This window comes from Conger conger, chromosome 12, assembly GCF_963514075.1.
Source record: "Conger conger chromosome 12, fConCon1.1, whole genome shotgun sequence".
In the NCBI taxonomy this organism is placed as follows: domain Eukaryota; kingdom Metazoa; phylum Chordata; class Actinopteri; order Anguilliformes; family Congridae; genus Conger; species Conger conger.
The window spans coordinates 34,997,667-35,016,123 of record NC_083771.1 but is presented as its reverse complement, the minus strand read 5'-3'; the positions used below and the strand labels follow the sequence as shown (position 1 = coordinate 35,016,123).

At 44.8% G+C, this 18,457-nt stretch overlaps 1 protein-coding gene across 4 annotated transcripts; it reads left to right on the top strand.

Moving 5' to 3' along the window:
• On the top strand, positions 1-13,517 carry pja2 (praja ring finger ubiquitin ligase 2). 4 transcript variants are annotated; one of them, XM_061215802.1, is made up of 9 exons: positions 1-111; positions 2,713-2,913; positions 4,583-5,582; positions 5,983-6,156; positions 7,009-7,197; positions 10,425-10,536; positions 11,039-11,153; positions 11,767-11,900; positions 12,856-13,517. In XM_061215802.1, exons 2-9 carry the CDS (start codon positions 2,715-2,717, stop codon positions 12,979-12,981), a joined length of 2,049 nt encoding a protein of 682 aa, XP_061071786.1. In that variant the 5' UTR covers positions 1-111; positions 2,713-2,714; the 3' UTR covers positions 12,982-13,517. The 4 variants fall into 4 exon arrangements, with proteins under 4 accessions (XP_061071786.1, XP_061071788.1, XP_061071785.1 ...); XM_061215804.1 differs by having other exon boundaries at positions 64-190; positions 11,785-11,900; XM_061215801.1 differs by having other exon boundaries at positions 64-190.
• Positions 13,518-18,457: the final 4,940 nt, after the last annotated feature.

Here is an 18,457-nt window from a genome sequence, read left to right as displayed (position 1 = left end):
ACTGAGTTTGAACGTTGATTGGAAGACAAGTACCATGTGACGGTGACGGATGCTTGTGACGTTATCTGATCTTCGTTGTGGCTTCGGCCGATAACCTGTCCTGGGAAGCAGGTAAAACTTGTACCAAGCTACCTAGCAATAGCTACCTAAAGCTAGCCTAGCAGGCTAAGTGGTCGCTATGATTTCCAAGGTATTTATTTTATCCATTGTCAGTGCTTAATGACGGTTCTTATTTCAACTTGCTACTAAATCACGGCAAGTACAGTGCATCACTAGCTACTTATTTTGTTTCCACAGTAAATCAGTAGCTACATCGCCGCTAACGTTAGCTAACTTAGCTGGCAATATGAGAAGCTAAGTAAATGACAAGGCCTAGCTAATGTTAGCTAGCGGATAGTTACGGTAGCTAGTGCCATTGTCATCGTAATTTGTAACGTTGGCAAATTAAAAAAGTAACGTTATAATAGCTACTGTCAAGACAGCTAACTAGCTAAGTTACCTAGCAACCTAATCACAAATGGTTTGTTTAACGCAATGTTTGTTTTTAGCAAGTTGGCTAACTAGCTTACCTACTCAGTATGGTGGCACTAGCCAAGAAGCTAATTAGCCATTTGTTTGTCTGACAAAAGTAAAATTGTGTTAGCGTCTTAGTAAGTAACGGCGCTAGTGCTCGCTTGGCAGTTTTCTTCGATATGCTTGGAACTAACTAGCTGAGCTATTCTAGATGTCAAGAGATGATTGTAGGTTATAGCTAACGTTTTGGCAAGCTATTATGGCAAGATCGACTTAACTAAATAAATAACTTAACGTTATCCAGCTGATAGCTGGTTGTCATAAGTAAGTTAGCAAGCTAGAACGATGTTTATTCAGTGATATAAGTTAGCACTACCGTTACATTCACTAACTAATGTTGGCAGTATGTAATTAGTGATGAATGAACAGGAAATATAACAGGAAATTAAATAGATGCATACATGTAGCTAAGGTTTAGCTAACGTTAGCTTGTGTGTTCCATAGGTTTGCTAGCTAACTTTGGTAATCGGCGTTAATGCGATCTGTGACAGGGAGTTAAGATTGCTCTTGACTAAGACCATGTAAGACCATGTAACGTTAGCTGGCGTTACGCGAGGCGGATTTTCAATATTTGAAAGCAGTTTATAAAGTTAGCTCTGTTGCTAAGCATTTGATTTTGAGCTAGCTAATGTTATTATGTATCGTTTTGGCTGTTTAACCACTGTGTAACATGTATATCGTACATTTCAGACGGTATCAATTGATGCTAGCTTGAGGTTAGCTAAAGTTAAATAACATGCTAGGGTACGATTGGCCCCGTACGGGTTGAGAATGTCTGCAACGTTTTGATAGTGATTTAGCAAGCTCAGAGTTGACACTCCCATTTCTGTCATTCCAACAGTACGTTAACTGTTATAACAGACGCCACACAAATACTGTAGCCTACTCGTTACGCATTCTTTCCATGACCAGCAAGCGAATCTGTTACTTCTTCCGTATTGCTGTGGTCATATCGTGTAACGTTACTTAGCACATTTTGCTGGTGTTATGTCGATGTGTCCTAACCTATGGCTATGTACCTAAATGTCGTACCATTAGAGGAAATTTAGTCTCGACCTTTGCTACCCACTGTAGGGCCTAGTAGCAAAAATGAATTCCGCGAAAGAACATTCTCCGCGGAACAATATTTCTAAGCTAATTGCATTGTAAGTTTCATTAAATCATCTAAACACAATCTCTAAAACATTATTGCCTGCAGTTCCCAGACACTTGCAGACTTGCAGACTTGCAGTCTTGCAGACCTCAAGACAACAATTTTGTACGAAATGCTATAGCTAGTATTGCTTCAGAATATCATTATAGCCGACACGTCTATTTCGGGCTTATTAGATACACCTGATTGATATTATGATCGTTTTGTCAAGGAATTTTGGAAATGTGGTTTATTTAATGCTAATTTATTTTCTAGAAGTAAGTTACTCCTTCGTAGAAGGAAGACTTCAGCAGAGAAATTCAGTATGATGTCATAAGGGTCCTGCTATTTTACACTGCAGCCTTTTAAATGTGTCTTGAGTTTGGCTGGGAATGTTTATTGTGCTGCATTGATTGAATTGAATCTACACGCCATTTGTCTCACAGTTCAGTAATATTATCAGTCATACAAAGTTATTTGGTTTGGGACAAAACGTGTCTACATTGAATAGTTATGGTTTGGTAAGCACAAAAACTACGGGATAAACAGGAAAAATCGTAGTTTGTGAATATTAAATTTGAATACAAGAGGCAAATTGGATTCAGTGAAGTCAGTGAGTGATGGTCACATTTTGGACTACTCACCCAGTCAGTTATCCTTATCACACAGAATGCGCATTTGAAAAGTGAAATCCAGCCCCTCTCTTGCTAAGTAGCTGGCAGTAATGACATTTCAAATTTGATCCCTGGAACACTGCGGTTTGATTACTAGAGTTTTGAACAAAGGCAATCAGGGGTTATCTTCCCAATTTGACCCTCTGTGGTTCTATTATCAGCAGTGTGTGGGTTGGGGGGTTGGGGGGTTGGGGGGTGGGGGTGGGGGTGGGGGGGGGGGGGGGGGGGGAGTTCACTGTCATTAACTTTCATGAGGGTGACTTTTGGTCCAGGTTCATCTGCCTTGAAATTTTGTATTTAGTGTTTTTTTTTTTTTTTTCCCTCTCTCTCCAGTAATGGGTCAGGAATCAGGCAAGTCTGCCTGGCCCAAACCAGCTGGAGGCTATCAGACGATCACGGGGAGGAGATACGGCAGGAGACATGCATATGTTAGCTTTCGGCCGTCGTTGGCCAGACACAGAAAAGCATCCAAAGAGAACCACGAGGACTGGCAGGAAATGGAGATGAACAATGTGGATGGCGAGAATGCTATATGTGTGTACAATTCAGTTATTAACGAAGTACAAATATAAAAATACAAGATAAATAAAAATTCATGTGTAGGACTTTAGCTTATTCCGTATGACCTAGGTGGACACTACATGTGCAGTATTGTACTTGTCTGTATTCAGTGTTTGGGGTTGTGACATTCCATATAAAATGGAAGGCACACGGTTATGGCATCGGACCTTGATGCAGGCATCAGCTTGATGCAGTTGCACACAGAGGGCCGGGGTTCGCATCCCGGTCCTGCCAAAAGCAGAGTATGGCGGCTCATGAGGGAGCGGCATAATTGGGCCACCGCCCCGAGAGTGGGGGGAGGGACACAGCGGGGAGAATCGGCACATACAAAATCACCCTCATCACCCCAGAATCACGGTCCGGGGCTCGAGACGATGCGGCTTGATGAAGGCATGTCGATCTCCTTCTGTCCCCGGGGGGCGGGGTTATAGCGGTGTTTCCTCAAGGGCGATTGAAATAAACAGGGTGCAATTGCCAGATTGGGAGGAAAAAATGGGGGGAAAATCAGAAGAAGGAAAAAGGGGAAAAACTAAGATTACTGTCAGATTACCGTTTGCTTGTGGTTTTTGTGGTGCAGGCAAAATGGCTTGTGTCATTACATTGAAAAAATAACCGCACTGCAGAGGGTGTATCCAGTGAAGTAACTGTGACAAGCAGCCTTGCGAGGGAAGAGTAGTATGAACAATTAAGCCTGTAGCGAAAAGCATTTAAAGCCTTCTGCTGGATAAAGGCAGGCTAACTCCAGTTACTTACAGAGTACGAACAAAGTCGGCTTTGGCTTGCTTCTTCTGGCCATGCATACCCCTCTGCATTTCTCAGACTTTAACTGGATAATTTAAATGTTGCTTTTTATATTATATTAAGTTTTTCTGTTTATTTTAATAGATAATATATTTAAATTGAAAATGGGAAGTTGGCATTAGTGGCCTGAAACAGTGAGCTGCCATAACTGTTTTATGTTAAAATCTTATAAGCTGAAAGGGTGTTGACACATGAATGAATGTATAAAGGCTTGTTTTTAAGGGACAGTCTGGTTCAATATGTTTTCTGAACTGATTTCTCTTGTGCAGTTTTTGTGCTATTACGTAGCTGTAGCGTACCTTCTTCCATACTAGTTCAATACTTGATTGCCTTTGGTTAATGCAAATGCAATCAAGTGTTCTGCAAATGACGGGGAAAATTACTCTCAATCAAAAAATATGTGAACACATCTCACGATGTGTGATTTGAATATTAATGTGGTAGTTACTCATAATTGGGGCTTTGCTTTTCAAAGATGGTTAATCCCATATTCTCTATGGTAATAGCGTGGATTCATGGGAATAAGATTGAATGGCTTGTTTGGCATGGTGTATGGCTTAAACATTACCTGTTCCAGTTTTCAGAATTGCAATTTAAGAAACAGCCAGTTGTTTATTTTGAAGCATTAACAAGATTAGGTGGTGCAGTTACTACCTATTGTATATATGTATTTATATATGTAACTACACACAGCCTTTACATTAGTATCAATAAAATACAACCTCCATAATTTCTCCAGAAATAAAATATGGAGGCACAGTGTCGGGGTGAATTTCAGTTACCTTTCAAATAAAGGATACATATATATGGAATGATTAAATTTAACTTTCTCCTATTTTAGCTTCAAAAGGAAACCTTTCTTCAATGCTCCAAGCCATCTTCCCCGTGACCAACAATTCGGTTCACCCAGAAGTGAACGGGCCAGGGCTGAGCCCGGACGCCCCCAGGAAGCAGCCGGCCGCGGACCCCTCCGTCTTCAGCTACAGGAAGCTGAAGGGCGAGCAGGCCATGGCCTGCGACTCGGAGCCTTCGTCTGGCTCCAGTAAGAGCTCGGAGGCCTGCGCGTGGCCCGCCTTCGAGGACGAGGACAGTAACCCGTCCAACGGCAGCCTGCTGAGCTTTGTAAATATTGACTCTTACGAGCCGGACAGCAGCGACGCGGAGGATGACGGGCTGAGTGCCGACCCCTCGCTGGGCCTGCAGAAAAGGCTGGACGATATGATCTGCGAACTGGGAAAGGAGTTTGACTACCTCAGCGGTTTGCAGTCTTACTTGTATACAAAGTCGTGCGAGGAGCCAAAGGCCCCCCAGAAGGACGGCGGCGAGCTGAGGCCGGACGCCTCGGCCTTTCACAGGAGCACCTCCGAGGGCGAGGAGGCCGCCGGCGCGGCGCACCACCCCGGCGACGGGCCGGGCAAGCCCGACCAATCGGTGGCCAGCGTTTCTCCTGACGGACTGAAAAGCCCCGACTGCAGGAGGGACGAGGCGGAGGCAGAGATGGTGGTGCGGCCCAAAATCAGGAAGCAGACGAGCGAAGGCCATCTAGAGAAGAGGAAGTGCTCCCAGCCAGAAGCCCGCCACCCGCTCGCCCGACAGCAGGGCGGCAGCAAGTGCGGTTCGGCCCCGCCTTTCTTTTTGACGCAAACGGAAAGGCCCAGAAACGAGTTCCTCTTCGATTTCCCGCTGACAGACTTTAAGGCTAGTGAGTCCAAACCCCTGAAGGTCCAGAGGGAAGACCTGGACTCCTACTGCAGAAGGAAACCAGATACTGAAGACAAGTTTTGGGAAAACCTAGAGGACTTTGATGAGAAATGCGTCTCACTCATGAAAGGAGACAACAGGTACATTCCATACTTTCATGTTCACATCAGTGCAGGACTGTGAGCCTGTAATAATGTAATCCAAAAACTCATCCTGAAACTGCTTTCAATTGTTGCGCATAATTACATAATTAGTTTAAGTGTCACCCATTCTTAGCATTTCCTTTTTACTGAATTGCATCTGCAGTTATAATTTTTGTATATTGTATGAAACAAAGGGCATGTTCTGATGAAATCTTATCAGAATAGTCACATCATGGGGGGGGGGGGGGGGGAACTGATTGGTCTATGGGTGTCTGTCTGGACATATAATGAGCCTGTGCATGTACGAGATTATATAGAAGCTGTTCTTGATGACAAAATGGTGGGCCTATGCGGTCTCGTTTGAGATTGAGAAAGGCGTGTCTCTGCGCCCTGACAGCTCGGAGTGCAGCGAGGGCGAGTGGTCGGCCTCATGGACCTCGGACTCGGGCTTGGAGAAGGAGCCCGGCTCCAGCGAGGGGAGCTGGGAGACGCTGCCCGGCCTGGAGGAGCCAGAGCTCCACAGCAACAGCAGCAGCCTGGAGGACGTCCCCGAGCTCAACTTTGTCCCTGAGTGAGTCCCGCGCTCCGCGGAGCATTCCGGATATGCAGTCACGCTGCTGTCTGTCCCAGACATGCCAGCTCTGCATAATGCCATAATGTGTGGTCACTACTGTATTTATCCTGTTATGATTCTTCCCAACCTTGAGAACTCTGTTGTGCCTGTACAAATGTTTTTGCCCCGGTATAGATTGAACCACTTTTCTACACCCAGCAAGGAACAGCGTTGATACTTGATGCCCCATCAGGTTCTGATCTGGTTAAGGGTAGACTAAATAAACAATCAGACAGTGTTATAGGTGTAGGGAAGAGAGAAAAAATCCTTACTCCAACTAAAGGTGTGTGAAAATGTGACAATAACCAGCTCATTGCTTAAATGTTTCAGGGTTTTTCGTGCATAGAGAATTCTGAGGTGGCCCCCTCTATTGAATTTTGTGATGCCTCCTCGTAATTCTGACCAGTGACCATAACTTTGTAAAAGCTATGGATAAAAAATAAATAAAATTAAAAAAAACTTGAAAGCGTATTTTAATTCAAAATAAATGCCCATTACCTGTCTGGGAAGCAAGGTACAATTCTTACAGATAATTCGATTCCATTACTCTGTTAAAACAATTAATTCTTTCAGCACAAGTAATGTTGGCTGAGCTGTACAAGTCCATTTATTTAATGCCTGACCCTAGACCTGCTAAAAGTCATATTTAAAAGCAGGGTTGTTGAATGCATCATAGGTGTTCAAGGTGTATCTGACGTGGCTAAAATTAAGGGGCTAGAAGCAAATAATGGAGCTGCAGAAGTGTGGACATCTGCACGTTTTTTTCAAAGAGAGTTTGCTCAAATGTGGTTGTTCTGTGAATCTCTGTAGGGACCAGACCCCGCTGGAAGAAGGCGAGATCCCCTGGCTTTCATACCAGGAGGAGACGGACAGCAGCAGTGACGAGGATCCCGAAGGAGCTGGCAGCCGCTTTGTCCACCCGGGTCTCTTTATGCTCGACGGAAACAACAACTTTGAGGATGACTCCAGTGTGAGCGAGGACTTTGAGGCTGACTGGAGGTTTGTGTCATTGCCTGTAATACATGTTACTTTCTCAGAGTTAGAGTGGGCAATATACGATTGATAGATAGATAGATAGATAGATAGATACTTTATTCATCCCGAGGGAAATTTTAGAAATCAGATTAATACAATTGAATCGTATATTAATCAAAGCCCATTAATCAAAGCCCATTTTTGCTATCCGTAAAAATGGCATAGATCTTTTAAAAGTTTTTCTATTGCACAACTGAAATGTTGAATACATTTGGAAATAACATTGATTTAATGGTTAAAGAAACAATAACGATCAAAAAATACTGGTTCTGTGACAATATCTATGTTCACTAATGGCCATCTCAGGAGCCTGACCTCAATCTAATCAAAATCCTTCAAAAGAGTTTAACCTTGTCAAGCAGACTTCTTGCAGTTATGGTAAATGGTTGGAATTCATATAGCGTCTTTATCCAAAGCGCTGTGCAATCGATGCTTCTTATACACACTCACACACCAACAGCGATTGGCCACCATGCAAGGCACCAACCAGCTCATCAGGAGCATTTGGGGGTTAGGTGTCTTGCTCAGGGACACTTCAACACACCCAGAGAGCAATCAAACCAGCAACCCTCCGACTGCCAGATGACTGCTCTTCCCCCTGAGCCAATGTCGCCCCAGTTATCCTTGCCATTGTTGATGCACCAAGTACTAAACCATGGGTGCCAATAATTCTGAAACATTCATGTTGAATCTATTTTTTATTAAATTAATTTTTCATTTTGGTTTGTTCCATTGGAACATTAATAAAGTACAATATTTTATCTCAATTATATATTTTATGTTTTTTAATTAATTTTTTGTATTGCCAGCTGGAGCCCGCTGTGTCTAATATTTTATTGCATACTAATAGAAGCAGAAATGGTACTAGCTGTATTTAGCAGCCTTCTGTGTGGCTGTTGCTCCTGTCTGTTCTAGCATAGGTAAACTGGGAGGAGGGGGAGTTATGGGTGGAGCTGACAGATGGATGTTTAAGACAGTAATGCAGTACTTGTCAATCCTGATCTGTATGGGCCTGCTGTCTTGCAGATTAGCATTGTATTCTCACACATTATGTGTGACAGTGTGGTTGCTGGAGAGTATTAAACCAAATAGTTGTGAAAACCTGGAGGTCAGGACAACAGAGCATCTCAACATGTTTACCAGATGCCACCTGTAAAGGTGAATATTTTGATCACGTACAAATATTTTTGAGTTACGGTGATGGACGACTCTTTGAACCAAAGTGTTGACAAGCCGAACACAAACAATTTCACTTGCAAGTGTTTGGCGTTAACCATGCCAAGAACTGTAAATTTACCGGCTGTTAAGTATAGCGCATGCAACATCCTCTGAAAGGGAAATCATTATTTAAATCTTCTGCCACCCAGTGCAGTCATTTCTTATGTAATGCAAAGTAGCCTTTTGTCAATGGTTCTGTGGTCATTAAAAGCGTGCCTGAAACTTAAATTTCATCACTGCAAAAAATCTTAAATAAAAAAAAATCATTTTATTTGTTATCGTGTTGTGCATGCACATATTTAAAGGGCTTCTAAAATGACTTCATTTGTTGCTCTCTCCCTATATTTGCATTTGAATGAATGAATGCAAAATTAGGCCCAGAATTGCATATGAATGATGCTTAATTACATTATAGCATGCTCGCTTTGATGTACAGTAAAATTTGTAGTTATTACATTCTAGTACTGTTTAATGTATTTCAGTAATCATTCTGGGACATTTTATTACACTCTGTGATCATATTGCGAGTTTTAACACCTGCAGAATTTCTTTAGTCAATTGCGGATTGCTGTCAGTGTTGTCTCAGTTTGCTTTTTACCTTGCTTTTATATAAAGGTAAAACCATTTCTGCATGTCTTCTAATGTACACAGACACATTTGAACCGTTTCTTGTCCTCTTTTTTTACATTTATTTTAATTGATATTAATTTATAGGAGAGTTGCCATTCATGAAGGGGTTCACTGAAAATGGAAGTGTGTCTGCTGGGGTTGTGACCCCCGACTGACAGATCGAGTCCTGCGTAGTGGAGAGCGTGTTTAAATAAGGACTATATCTCATGCTGCCTGTCATAGCCACAGGCTGGAGGTCATGTTGTCAGACGGGTCCGCTGTATCCTGTCCTGTGTACCCAAGTGTACTGCATAGGGACCGTGTCCATTATCCTGCTTCCTGCTCTTCCAGTTTTCCATTACCGCTCCTGCTTCGGTCGGTATGTTTGCCTGTCCGTGTTATTTATTGGCAGCGCATGCTAAAATCTGCTGAGGTAGAACTTCCTTCATGTTAAGTCCGGGATATTGAATCTTGTTTGAGAGCCACATTACAGCAAATGTGTTTCCGTGATGCATAGAAATCGATGTCCCTGTTGGTATTCTTCAGCAATTACAACGGGACTCCCCAGTTGCGATTCTCCATGAAACTTTCTGAATTCATGACATCCGCGTAGCTGTGCTGGAAATACACACAGAGTAGCCGCTGTAGGCATGTGGTCTCATTGCTGTTCTGCCAGGAGAGCAGAATTGGGAGAGGAGCTGCCTTTTCCAGGATATCAGGGGACTTGTATGCAATGTTTGTGGGAAATATGTTATTGAGCAATTTGTCTGTGGACTTGTCAATGGGGAAAAAAGTAGTTTTCATTTAGAAATGAATCATTTACACTGCTTTTAAAAGGAATAATATGTCAAGATGTACCGTACTGACTGCTAAAGCTTGCATCAGCAGATTCTGCTATGTTCTTGTAGGGTTTATTTGTGGTTCCACATAAAAGGCAAGAAAATATTGGCTAAATATGAGTTTCTGACCACATGTGGTACAAGGTTATGGCCCCCAGGTCCTCCTCGAATTATTAGCTTTATTTTATGTTTCATTTTGTTTGTTTCTTTGCTATTTTTGTTATTTTTTTGGGGGAGGGCCGGGGGAAGCAGATCATTTCATATTTTCTAATAAAATGTGCGGATTCAAAAATCTGCTTTAAATATGTGTTTGAATTACTTGCGTTACTCAGAATTGTAAACAAAACGGGTTACCAGCTTGTACTGTATATTGCTGGAAAACGTATTTCTCAGTTAAAATATTCCATGTACATTTTCTGAGCCAGCTGCGGCACATGCAGGCCTTGAGGAGAATTTGGGGCGGTGTGCACACTGAGACTGCTGAGCACTGATGTAGATTCAGCAGGCCTGCTTTGTTCACCACAGGCTGCTGGACGACTTTGGAGACGGCTTGGGCATGGCACAGGCCATATCCTACGTGGATCCACAGCTGCTGGCTTACATGGCACTTGAAGAACGACTAGCCCAGGCAATGGAGGTCGGTGCAAATCGGCTCAGATTCCTCTTCCGACTCTACCTGAAACATACGAATACAAACACACGCCCAGTAACACTAGCGGCGTATGTGAAAGCATGCTAAATCACATACGTTGGATATTCGCACCTCGCCAACAGCTCATATGTTAGTGCTCAGTTTTAGACAAGAGCAGGTCTTCCCAGTTGGGAAAGTGGAAATTGCTTCTTGCAGTGCTCCGGAGAAATCTACAATCTCGGTATTAAAGTGGAGTACTCAGGCCCTCAAAGTAAATTAGGTTTGACTGATGCTGAGAATTCCTTTTCCAAAATTAGATTTAAAATCCCCATTGATTTGTAAGATGTGCAACCAAATCCTTCTCTGTTGATGCAAATTGGCGGAATGAAAATGGCTGTGGAAGGTAATATGGCCTTTGACTCATTTCCTCATATACCACCCCATCCAGTGTCTGCTGGGCTGCAGTGAAATGGTTTCTGAAATGGTTGTTCTATTTTTTCATGTGAAGGCTGCACTGGCCCACCTGGAGTCTCTGGCCATTGACGTGGAACAGGCCCACCCTCCAGCCACTGAGGACGTCATTGACAGCTTGCCACAGATCACTGTGCTGGAGGACCACTATGGTAGGCCTCGGTGTTCATTTTCCTCAACGCATTTATGCGTTGGTGTGGGTCCTAGGCTGCCGTACCGTACATGCATACACAATTGTCTTAAGGACTGGCACCACAATCCGATCCCTGGATAGAGAATTCCACCCTATACCACCGTATCTTAAAGATCGGGTATTGCGTGGGAAACGCCAAATCTGAATCTGATCCTTTCTGACGCTACAGCTCTTATTATGCATTTGAATTGTTGCCTGTAGCAAAGCTCTCTGACTCTGTACTCAGTTTACGCCAATTGTCTGAATGTGCCAATGCGTCACTCCAATGAACAAGCACTGTCCATTCGCCCCCAAATGAGGCTGTGGTTTATTAAACGAGTTGCTATCTGCTTTGATCGTTTGATCGTGTGGAACGTTTGCAAAGTGGAATCTGAAAGCAGCCCTACGGCCACCTGCAACCTTTCCAACGGCACTGTTTCAGGGGGTCGCATTAGCACACCGTCATCCAGAAAACCAGGATCAGGACATCCCCAGAATATAGACATTCACCGCATGTACGCACCTAGGGGAATCTCTCCGGTTTATGGGGCCTGGGAGTACAGTGGACCTGGGGCTGATGCTCTGGCTGACAGTGTGTTTGCGCGCCTCAGGTCAGGACCAGTGCTGTGCCATCTGCTGCTGTGAGTATGTGAAAGATGAGATCACCACCGAGCTGCCCTGCCATCACATCTTCCACAAGATCTGCGTTACGCTTTGGCTGCGGAAGGTACGCCTGCTGCCCTGTGTGTGTTCAGTACATCTCACCTGAGTCTTGTATACGTCAGTAAAGTTCAGTAAATATCACCGGATTCTTTTACTAGTCAGTAAAATTCAGTAAATCTCACCTAATACTTTTAGAAGTTTATTCTGCCATCACCCCTTTTCCCAATCCCTTATGTGTTCATAGTTGTCTTACTAAAATGTTGATTGTTTGGTCTTCTCAATGAAGATGCATATGAGTACACTACTGTAGGCTGTGTGAGTAGATTACCGTAGACTCTGTGTAGATTTGTGATAGTAGTGGCACACACCTGCAGAAAGCCACCTGTTTACCTGCACAAATGAGGGAAATGACGTTGAAATTCAAATGAAAAACAGTGACATGAGAAATACGAGTATTAACCATGTCAAGCATTTTTTAGGTTTTCCACCTTATTAAAATAAGCTGACAAATATTTCTGAATAATTATTTACAAATAGTATTACCCTGTTGGGCAGCACGGATGGTGCAGTGGGTAGCACTGCCGCCTCAGCAAGGAGGTCCTGGGTTCGAATCCCCGTCAGCCGGGGCCTCTCTGTGCGGAGTTTACATGTTCTCCCCGTGTCTGCGTGGGTTTCCTCCGGGTACTCCGGTTTCCTCCCACAGTCCAAAGACATGCAGGTTAGGCTGATTGGAGAGTCTAAATTGCCCATAGGTATGAGTGTGTGAGTGAATGGTGTGTGTGCCCTGCGATGGACTGGCGACCTGTCCAGGGTGTATTCCTGCCTTTCGCCCAATGTATGCTGGGATAGGCTCCAGCCCCCCTGCGACCCTGTTCAGGATAAGCGGGTTAAGATAATGGATGGATGGATGGATGGATGGATTACCCTGTTGGTGTTGAACTTGAAAGCATTGACAAAGTAACTTTTGGCTGATTTCTTTGGTAGTGATCATAATGATTTTCCTCAATGTGTCCTTGCAGTCTGGGACGTGCCCAGTGTGCCGCCATGTTCTGTCTCCCGCCCTCCCCGACGCCCCCGTGCCCACCTCCTTCGTCTCGGATCACGACACCCCCCCGTCTAACCACAGCGCAGCGGGAACGCGATGAAGTTGCCCAGCGGGAGGAACCACCGCTGTTCCAGCGGAAGCGTGCATTCACTGCAGTGTAGCTCATTACGAATGGTGCAGAATGAGTTGCGAATTACTGATTTAGTTCTTCACGTGTAATATTTGGAGGTAAATGTCCAGAGTGACAGTTGGAACTTATTTTCTGAGAAAATATTGTCATATGCTGTCTTACAACAAGTCTTTGTTATGTTTCTGTTTTAATGAAGGACATTAACACTGGGAATGACCATTTAGAGATCTCACCAAACTTATATAAATATGTTGCCCAAATGTGGGGGAAAAGTACAAATGGAATATTGTTTTTGGCATGCATCATACATGAATTTAGCTGAATTGTAGGCCAGTATACTTTTTGGAACACATTGGAATCTTGTCTCCGATAACTGATCACATTGTTATTTTTTTAGCTTGCAAAACTGTCTGAACGGATGTGTGCTGTGCTTATAAGCCTACTTATAATACTTCCCTAGTAAATTTGGTTCCTGTGTTCAATAAAGGCTCTAGCTTCTCCCCTTATGTAGTACTGCATTTTTGTGTATTGGCAAAAAACTACTCTCGACTTGCTGTCTTTCAGCATTGTGTACAATTCTAACACTTCTAACGCTACTGTGATTAGCATTTGATCATGAGGGGGGCTGTGTGGCAGATTTTGTTCCAGTTATAGATACACCGGGACGTGACTGATTCCATGTCATATTTGATGTGAATGGTTTTAATGTGGAGTGCACTATTCCAGTTTGAGTTCTCAAGTGGCTTAGACTCATTGTATTCATTAACTTTCTCTGATAAAACCGCACCATTACCGTATCCTGCTGTTTTCTAGTCTTCCTTTGAATTCATTATTGGCTTGCAGGTAGTAAGAGGCGGTTTAATGGCCTAAATAATGGCGAGTGTCCTAACGGCAGATGAAACGCGTCACTGTGTGCTATGGCGTGTTGGCGGTGGGGGCTGGCAGACATGGGGGAACGCGCTGTAGGTTTGGGGACATCTGCTCCCCTCAGCGGTCTCCGGCTCTGGAGACGCAGTCAGGTTTGAGCCAGGTTTTGAGCTAGGCCAGACCAGGAAAGCGGTCAGGGACGTGGAGGTGTTGGTGAGCGTGGGGAACACGGTCAGGTACGTGGAGGTGTCTAAGCGTGGGGAACGCGGTCAGGGAGGCGGAGGTGTCTAAGCATGGGGAACATGGAGGTGTCTAAGCGTGGGGAACGCGGTCAGGGACGTGTAGGTGTTGGTGAGCGTGGGGAACACGGTCAGGGACTCGGAGGTGTCTAAGCGTGGGGAACACGGTCAGGGACTCGGAGGTGTTGGTGAGCATGGGGAACACGGTCAGGTACGTGGAGGTGTCTAAGCGTGGGGAAGGCGGTCAGGTACGTGGAGGTGTCTGAGCGTGGGGAACACGGTCAGGTACGTGGAGGTGTTGGTGAGCATGGGGAACACGGTCAGGGACGTGGAGGTGTCTAAGCGTGGGGAACACGGTCAGGGACTCGGAGGTGTTGGTGAGCGTGGGGAACGTGGTCAGGTACGTGGAGGTGTCTAAGCGTGGGGAAGACGGTCAGGTACGTGGAGGTGTCTGAGCGTGGGGAACACGGTCAGGTACGTGGAGGTGTTGGTGAGCATGGGGAACACGGTCAGGTACGTGGAGGTGTCTAAGCGTGGGGAAGGCGGTCAGGTACGTGGAGGTGTCTGAGCGTGGCGAACACGGTCAGGTACGTGGAGGTGTTGGTGAGCATGGGGAACACGGTCAGGTACGTGGAGGTGTCTAAGCGTGGGGAACACGGTCAGGTACGTGGAGGTGTCTAAGCGTGGGGGAACGCGGTCAGGGACTCGGAGGTGTTGGTGAGCGTGGGGAACATGGTCAGGTACGTGGAGGTGTCTAAGCGTGGGGAAGGCGGTCAGGTACGTGGAGGTGTCTGAGCGTGGCGAACACGGTCAGGTACGTGGAGGTGTTGGTGAGCATGGGGAACACGGTCAGGTACGTGGAGGTGTCTAAGCGTGGGGAACACGGTCAGGTACGTGGAGGTGTCTAAGCGTGGGGGAACGCGGTCAGGGACTCGGAGGAGTCGGTGAGCGTGGGGAACATGGTCAGGGACGCGGAGGAGTCGGTGAGCAATGGCACAGCCGCAGGGGCAGATGGAAGGCACGCGGGATCCATCCTCAGCCCGCCTGGCCACGCTGAACCTTCACGCGCGCTGTCCTCGAGTGTCACAGTCCAGACGCTGGCATACGACGGCGGGTGTAAAATATTGTGTGATGGAGAAGCGGCGTGATTCATCCTGCCCCTGTGCTTCCGTGACTGTTACTGTGACAGAGCGTGCACCTGGGGCACGGCAGAGGAACGGTTCCTCTGTTCTACAACATTTCTGAGATCAGTCTGGTGAATGAAACTGAAATATGAACACGTCTCGCAACACTCCCATAGCACATGAGGGTCTGGATTGAGGCCATAGGGAGGGGGTGATATGGTACATTTTTAAAGTTGTGTGTGTGTGTGTGTATAGTTTTATCTTTTTTTAAAGTGCTGCCCTGTATGGTGTTTCCATTGCCCTATTATATTGTAAACGGTATAACCTGCGATATCGACAGGGCCAGGGTGATTTGTGGGTCATTTCAAAACAATTCATATTGTCCAATCAAGTTTGTAACAAACCACAGCCTTTGTTGCGTCATTGATGCTTTTTTAATTAAACGCTTTATTTTCTGTTATTAGATCAGACAACCACATTCAGATATGTTTAAAGTAACAATTGGTTCATTGGTTCATCAACAATTGCTATCTAATAACATTACTAACTGAGGGAAGATATTGGCGTTTTCAGTTTCAGGTTGATGGGAGACTAGCCAAGACTTCTGGGCCCCCTGAAAGATTAGGCTCACACACAAAACATTCATCTTCACAAACGGGTGAACACGGTCTAAAATAGTAGTTTCAAATGAGATGCAGTTTTACCTGCACCTCCACATCACCCAGTGCGTCCAAACCCAGCAATAAGACGTACATGCAGAGTCATCCATAATGTATTACCCTCAAGGTTCTTTATGCATGCAAACACATTTTTGGCTTCAGTATAATCTATTTCTGAAAAGTGCTCTCAGGAACAGTTTACGTTTGAACCGCCTCTAATTCCTTGACTTATGCAAAACCACTTTTTGTTTGATGTTGAAATACCTGAGGCCATATCCTCTGAGGGTGTTTAGCATTTCTGAAAGCACTGAGTGCGCTGTTTACATTTCCAAGTCCTCGGCATACAGTATATGCGTTTACTGATTGACTGGAGCCCTTAGACTGCCCTCCGTGGCACTATCGTCACTTAAGAGGTGCAGCGCCGCCGAACGCTTAAACTGCAACTGCTGTTCTTTACGATTCAATGTGAGGCAGACGCGCATCTACAACGTACCACACGGAACTAACCTCGAGCAGAGACGGGAGGAAGAGGGCACATACGTGCCACAGGCGTACATGTGACCATATGGTACGTTTGGGACTGGAAGGTGACGCATCCTGCTGAAGAGCTAACTGAGAGAATCCGCTCCTGCAGTCTGGGATGTGAGCGGTGCCGGAGCCATCTGCGGCTGCCGGTCCCGTGGGGCTGTGTGTCCACAGCTCCGCTCCGGGAGGGGAAGCATCTGCATATGTTCTCTGCAGCCCTCTCCCACAATGAGTGCAGCTCAGATGGTGGATTTCAGAGATTAGAGGAGTGGCTGTCGCTGCGAGTGTTTCAGAGGACACCCAGGACAGTGATCCCCCTTCATTCTGCCCTCGCTAAAATGAGAAAAGAGGTGCATATGGTAGTCTTGAAGTCATATTCAGACAAAATACTGTATATTGATCATCAAAAGTAACGTGACTCCCAATAAACCATAGTAAATATGAAATATATTTTTAAAAGAGTATATCGATGGGTACTCATTGAAGGTTTTTGGGATTGCGTGACTTTGAAAAACACCAACTCACCTCAAGAGCCAGAGTGACTGTGTGAAGGTTGTGATGTGATTTTACCCAGTGAATATCATGTGCCTTGAAAGTCAAGAAACAAAAACCAAGCAAAGAATCAATTTTCCAACTTACTGCAGCTACAGCACAATGCTTTATACTGTTCCTCTGCTACAGTGTGCTGGAGGCTAAATCACTACAGTGTCTCTGTCAGAGGTCTTCACAGCCAGCAGTTTGTAACTTGGCAGGGGAATACAGGCAGTTATCCAATGATATGGCCTGTCCAGGGAGACCAGGCCACCTTGCCAAACTCCAGACATCATCGTACTCCATTTAAATGAGTGCTTTGCACCATCAGCGCTAGAACACAACATTCTATTGGAGGTGAGGAGGTGGCTATTACAGGTGATCACTACGTGGGCCAAATGCGCACCAAAGTCCAGTCATGCAGTAGAATAACACGGTAAAATACATCATGAATAAACATGGATTGTTACTCTTGATCTTTTATATATATATTTTAAATTGTTTTGTTTGTATTTTGTTTTGATACTGGCCTTTTACCGCTTTGCTGAAATGAAGTGAGTAACATCTCAGGTGGATTCACCATACGTGGAGTGCAGTAGGGCTGAATCCTGATGGACGTGTGACAGTGTGAAGCAGATGTGCAGAGCAGTAGGTCATTGTTCAGCAGGGCGTTCGGTGTATACAGGCCTGGTCAGTGAGTAATCATCACTCCAGAACTCTAAAGTGATGGATGGTGTCCTTATTGTACACTGATGAAAACTTCACTTGTTGTCTTTCCTGTAGGCTGATGACAAAACATTTGAACAGAACTATGAATCATATTCAGCTTTCATAACAGCTTTGTTTTGTTGGATGGGTATGTGACAGTTATAGATGCCTTATCTGCCAGACTGGGGCCCCAGTCGAGCACTTGAGCTGGGATGACGTGTGGTATCTAGGCCTCCCAGAGAATTCCACAATAAGAGGAATGAGACCTGCAACCTGGTCAAGGCATAGATGTTAAAAAAACTATTCTTATTGTTGTGGTGGCAACACGTTACAAATGTGTAAACATTCACAAACAACCCTGTGGGTCAAATGTTAATCAGCTGATAGGAACTTTTATTCTGTCTGCCCAATAAAATTCCAGCATACCAGTTACAAAACTGATTCCCTAATTTGGTTTGAACTTGCATTTATTATTTTCTGTAAGTAGTTCGTTTATTTTAAAGCTTCCTATATACTATGTGTATTCCAGTCAGCCAGATGAATGTACAGCTTCTTGAAAGCTTCAGCATCATATTTCTTCTTACTGAAGACTGGCAGGACGCATCAAATGTTATATGGTTATGAGCGATATCTGACAGTCTCAGTGCCCTGATTCAGTATGGATCAATGGGTCTTGATTTATACCTGAAATACGTAATTACACCAGAGAGGGATTAACTGCACCTGACTAGAATCACCAGACAGACCCAATGGATTCATCTGGCAAGACAAATGCAATTTCATGGCATCACAT